Source organism: Nannospalax galili, unplaced genomic scaffold (assembly GCF_000622305.1).
Source record: "Nannospalax galili isolate Female #2095 unplaced genomic scaffold, S.galili_v1.0 scaffold2155, whole genome shotgun sequence".
Taxonomy (NCBI): domain Eukaryota; kingdom Metazoa; phylum Chordata; class Mammalia; order Rodentia; family Spalacidae; genus Nannospalax; species Nannospalax galili.
The window spans coordinates 69542-75652 of NW_008336301.1; the positions used below are offsets into that span (position 1 = coordinate 69542).

The 6111-nt window shown below is 38.7% G+C and overlaps 1 protein-coding gene across 4 annotated transcripts in view; it reads right to left on the reverse strand.

Annotated features, from left to right (window-relative positions):
- Positions 1-18: 18 nt before the first annotated feature.
- Positions 19-6111, reverse strand: part of LOC115070005 — a 21355-nt gene continuing 15262 nt past the window's right edge. For 3 of the 4 annotated variants that reach the window (XM_029562470.1, XM_029562471.1, XM_029562472.1), the window contains one exon: positions 19-1649. In XM_029562470.1, the coding sequence (XP_029418330.1) occupies positions 146-1297 (1152 nt within the window). In that variant the 5' untranslated portion in view covers positions 1298-1649 and the 3' untranslated portion in view covers positions 19-145. The remainder of the gene's footprint in view (positions 1650-6111) is intronic. The other variant, XR_003849220.1, reaches the window with a different exon arrangement.

The following is a 6111-nucleotide window of genomic DNA, read 5'->3' on the forward strand; positions in this document are numbered from 1 at the left end:
TACAGAAACATTTTTAGAAAGTTGATTAACATGATGTGCTATATGAATTTCTTGTACAAGGGCTGTGGTAGACAAGGCAAAGCTAGGTGATATACCAATTAGAGCAATTATTCCAAGAATTAGAACCGCCAAAAAAACATTTTGATCATTGGAGGGCAGTAGTAGCATCCTGAAAAAGATGAACACTTGGATCTATATACCATGGTTCGGAGAGAGTAACAGGAAGCATCACATAGGAAGGGTGGCGTAATATAATAAAAGCTTCTGTAGTTTTTGATCTAGTTAAGCAATTTGACAAAATACAGTAAGAACAATATCCATAAAAAGAACCATCAGAATTATGGGAGATAAACATAAAACCATGAGGACCTTCCTGTAAAATAGCAAAGGGAGCACCTACACAAGCTTGTAAAGGTTTGGAAGTAATCTTTGGATTGCCGTGAGGGCGATGAAGAGTGATCATACCTATTGCAGCCAAAAGTTTATAAAGGTCCCTCTGAATGTGTTGTCTACCAGAGATTGAAAGAGGAACAACTTGAGGAATAACCCATCCAGGAGAATAGCAAGCACTTAGTGGCTCAGTAGGGAGAGAATGGCTGTTATGGATAAACTTATTTGTATAGGAGGATAGATAGGTTTTATAATTATAATCAGGACGACTTACTGACCAATCAGCCAGTGATAAAGAGTAATTGAAAGGAGAAAAATGAACAGTTTTCGAAGGAAATCCACAGGGAAACCAATTTGGAAATCCATGGTGATCATTAATGTGATCCCAAGAGCTATCCATAAGTTTTGCTTGTTCACAGCGGGAAATCAAGGCAGGTAAAGGATTTTGAGAGACATTATATTTATTTTGAGGAATGTCCAAATATGTATACTTTAATGTCCAGAGATCTCTATTACCGTCCCCAGCAGGGGGCCTCTCTGGGTAAGCGCCCAAAGGCACATTAGACCTTATAGATTTCCCTGCAGGAGATGGGGAATCAGCAACTACTGTTCTTAAGGAGAGCAGGAAACAACCTGTCAAGGGAGAAGAAGAATCAGTATAAAAACACATGGGAGAGCCATCAGTGTGGCCTTCAAAAGTGACATTTACCCTTTCTTTGATGGTTAAATAGGCATTACTTTCACCTCCCATGAGAAGAGTATCATTAGTAGTAACCTTAACAGAAGCACGCTCCCAAGTAGCAATGTGAAACATAGGAGGTTCAGGTAAAAAAGCCCAATAAGCATCATTAGCAGTAGCTACAGGACATGAAATAAGAAATACCTCGATGGTGATCAAGGAAATCATAGCAAGTAGCAAATTTTCAGGTGTAACCGGAAGATGGCACTCGTTAATTAAAATTTCGGCGAGTTCACAAAATCCTTTAAGTTGACCCCAGGTAGGAACGTGCCTCTGTCTAGTGGAATGGGAGCTGCGATTGCTGCGTGAGCGCTGTCATCTTGAGATAGCGAGATTGCGGAAGACAGGAAGGAAGCGAGAGACCGGGTTAGACTCGTCTGGTGGGTTTTGCTCCAGTGGCGAAGGTGTCTTTTCATTGGGACTTTCCATCTGAGGGTGGAGGAACCCGGGATGGCATCCGGGGAGTCCCGTCATAATGTCGAATGAGGCAATCAGGAATCCAAATAGGTGATTCAATGTCCTGTGGAAAAATACAAGCATATCCTCTTCCTGATGTTAATAAGATATCTGGACCCTTCCACTTTCCAATTAAAAAATCTTTCCATAAAACCAAGGGTTTGGGAAGATTATCAGGGGATGAGTGCCAATGACGATCCATAGCTGATAAGGCTTGTGAATCTCTATTTAGATGATTAAGGACAAAGAGAGTATGATTTAAAAGATGATGTGGGGAGAAGTACTTAAAATCTCCTGATTGTAGATTTTGTAAATGTGTTTTAAGTTGTTGATGACATCTTTCCACTATAGCTTGCCCTTGAGGGTTACAAGGGATTCCTGTGGTATGTTTAATTGAGAATTGGTTACAAAATTCACCAAAACTTTTACTAGTATATGCAGGGGCATTATCAGTTTTAATATGTAGTGGTTTTCCTGTATAGGCAAACAGAAAATAAGATGCTGTACAACATCTTTGACTGCTTCTCCAAGTTTGAGCAGTAGCAATAATAAGATGAGCAAATGTATCAACACACACATGAATATAGAACAATTTTCCAAATGAGAGAAAATGAGTAACATCCATTTGCCAGAGACTGTTAGGTTTTAATCCCTGAGAGTTTACACCCATCTGAAGGGAAGGAAAGTATTTTGGACAGGATGAGCATTGTTTGACAATTTGTCAGGCAGTTTCCTTTGTTAACCCAAATTGGTATCTAAGGGCTCTAGAATTTTGATGATGTAGGTTATGACTTTGTTGAGCTTTTTCTATTATTGTCAATATCTGTGGCCTAGTATTTACATCAACCAAATGATTTCCTTTACTTAACGGCCCAGATAGGCCTGTAAGGGCTCTCAAATAGGGGAATGATCTTTGTTGTATTAATTGTTGGAGTTGAAGAAACATTTGTCCAACCTGTTATTTAAATACATTGATAACAGCACTCTCTATGGCTGGGAACAGTATATATATATATTCAGCATAAAGGTTTAAAAGGAGTAGTTAACAGTTTTTTAAAAGTCATAATTACAGGTATGAGCTCAGCACGCTGAGCTGAAGTTTCTTTTGTTTGATATTTAGTGACTATAGTGTCAGTTACCATGACAGCACTGCCACTGGAGGAACGGTCTGTGAACACTAGAGCTGCCTTATCCAAAGGCTCTAGAGAGTATTTTAAAGGAAAAGTAAACTTTTGATTTTTTAGAAATTGTAAAAGAGGATATTTTGGCAAATGAAACAAAATTTCTCCAGTGTACCCTGAGAGGGCTATTTGCCATTCTTCAGAGATTCCTTGTAAATAAGTTAATTGTTGGGCTGTATAAGGGATTATAATATACTGAAAATCAATCCCTCTCAATTCTCTAGCTCTTTTACACCCTCTAGAAATAGAGTGGGCTACTAAATCAGTATAAGGCACAACATTTTTTGGGAAAGATAGCGGTGAATGAATCCATTCAAGAGGTCCCTTTTGCCAGATGACTCCTGTTGGAAAACCTAAGGTAGGCAGAACAATGTACTGCCATGGTAACTGTAAGTTGATACGATGGAGATTTTGATCCTTAATTTTTTTCTCAACTATTTTCAAGGCTGACTGTGCATCAGGAGTTAGACTTCTAGGTGATCTGGGGTCAGGGTCACCACGTAAAACATCAAATAATGGCTTTAATTCATGAGTAGTTTTCTTCAAAAAGGGTCTAATCCAATTTATATCTTCTAAGAGCTTTTGAAAATCATTTAGAGTTTTAAGATGGGGTTTTTAGGGTTAGATTTTGGGGGGTAATAACATCAGATCAAATAATTCTCCCTAAATCAGATATAGGAGGATCTATTTGAATCTTTTCTGGGGCTACCTTAAGGCCATATTTTAATAGATTTTGTACAGTAGATTGCAAAACCTCTTGTAAAATAGCTCTGTCTTGATGGGCTATGAGAATGTCATCCATATAATGTAAAATATATGCATTTGGAAACTGTGATCTTACTGTAACTAAAGCCTGATCAACAAATTTTTGGCACAGAGTAGGGCCAAATTTTTCATTCCCTGTGGCAATACACTCCATTGATATCTTTGATTGGGTCTCTGAAAATTTATTGAAGGAAGACTAAAAGCAAACCTCTTACAATCCTGAGGATCTAAAGGGATTGAGAAGAAACAATCCTGAAAATCAATAACAACCATATTGTATCCTTTTGTAATTGCTGTTGGGGAAGGAAGACCCGGTTGTAAAGGGCCCATAAATTCCATAGTAGCATTAACCTTACGGAGGCCTTGTAATAGTCTCCATTTTCCTGATTTCTTTTGCATAACAAAATGGGAGTATTCCAAGGACTATTTGATGGCTCTAGATGACCAAGAGCAAGCTGTTCCTCAACTAATTTTTGTGCAGCCTGGATTTTTTCTTGTGTAAGGGGTCACTGCTCCACCCAGACTGGCTCATCACTTTTCCAATGAATGGGAACAGATGAGTTTACTGAAATCGTCAGAAACAAAGCCCCCTAGTAGTGGGAAATTCTCAAAAAGCTTGCCTTCTAAGCTTCCTCAGAGTGCATGCTTTATAGGATGGAAAAGATGTCCTTATAGGACATCTGTAACCTTGACCTTTTAAAACTTCAGTTTCCTTACATTCTCTGTAATATATTCACAGATAGTGGAATATATAGTAAAAAAGACATGAAGTTGGGAGGGGCCTGTTGGGGTGGTATAGGAAATGGGTGATTTTATATATATATATGATCATATTGCATGGTGTTCATGTTTTAAATTCTCAAAAATAAAGAAAAATAAAACAAAAGAGTTTCTACTACCTATTCACTAATATACTACTTTTTCCAGTTCTCTGAGCTTGCTTTTACCAAAGCTTACTGAAGTCCAAGAAGAATGTGAAAATTTGAGTCTGGGGGAAGAGGGCGTTATTTTTGCTATCTACAAGAGACTTGTCAATGAATATGAGATAATGAGTACACCAAGTATTCAGAATGGCTTCACGAGAGGGTAATGGTATCCTTACTTTTAACTGGAGCTCAAAGAAGGCTTCTCCAAGTGGTCAGACAATGTGCAGGTTGGTAACTATAGCTTAAGGAGGATGTTGTCCATATGAAGAAAACGTGGCAGGTAGTTATACCATTTGTAAGAGAGTCTTGAGGTAGCAAAGAATGTGGGCAAACTTGAGTATTTGAAGTAGAACTGACCCAAAGATAAATTCCTAGGCTTTATGTGCTCTGAAGTCAAGAAGTAAAACTATGGGAGATTGAAAGGAAATGGCTATATTCATTATTTTTCTGTTTTTTGTGACAACGTACTTGACCAAAGAAACTTAAGAATGGAAATATTTATTTAGGATAAAAGCTTGAAGGTATAGGGGCTAGAGAGATTGCTCAGTAGTTAAGAGCACTGACTGCTCTTGCAGAGGACCTGGGTTCAATTCCCAGCACCCACATGGCATCTAACAACTTTGCATAACTCCAGTTCTAGGGGGAATCCAAAGCCCTCTTCTGATTCCATGGGCATTGCATGATACAGGTATACTTACTCACATGTAGGCAATACACTCATACACATAACATAAAAATAATAAAATATTTTTAAAAAAAGTTTGAGGGTTCAATCCATCATTACAGCAAAGCATGATGGTGGGTGTGGAAGCACCTGGTCTCATTGCACACATAGTCAGAAAGCAGAAGTAATTAATTCTGGTGCTCAGCTTGCTTTCTCAGTCTTCTAAAGACTTATTTCTTATTTTGTATGTATGAGTGAGTGCCGGAATATGTATATATGTGTATATACATATATACATGCAGTCATCAGTGAGTAGCAGAGGGCATCAAACCCCTGGGAATGGGAGTTATAGATGATTATGAGCTGCTCTGTGGGAGCTGAAAACTGAATCCAGGTCTGAAAGAGCAGCAATTGCTCATAATCTTCAAGCCCTCTCTCCAGCCTCTCACTTTCTCTCTCTCTCTCTCTTTTTTTGTCTTTTTGAAGCAGGGTCTCCCTGTAGCCCCAGCTGTCCTGGAACTCTCTATGTAGACCAGGCTGGCCTTGAAATCACAGAGATCTGCCTGCCTCTGCCTCCCAGTTGCTGGGACTACAGGCATGCGCCACCATGCCGTGCTCACTTTCTCATTTTTATTCGACCCAAGAACCCAGCCCAAACCAAGGTGCACATCCCATCCCCCATTATTATATTTTAAAAATATATTTTTTCACTTCAATTAACCTAATCAGGAAACTTCTCCCCAGATTGCCCCGAGATTTGTATTTTAGGTGAATCAAGATCCTTTGAACTTAGCATTCAGTATTATCCACCACAACCACTGTCAGCCATTTCTAGGATATGATAAGAAATGTAGATCTTTGGGAAGTTTTAAAAGAAGAGAATTTAAGAATTATGTCTGTGGATGATGCATAGGGAGTAAATTGGAAGAGGGTAAGTTATAGAAAAGGAAAGCTTATGGTAGGGCTTGTGTTAGGATTGTCCACTGAAGC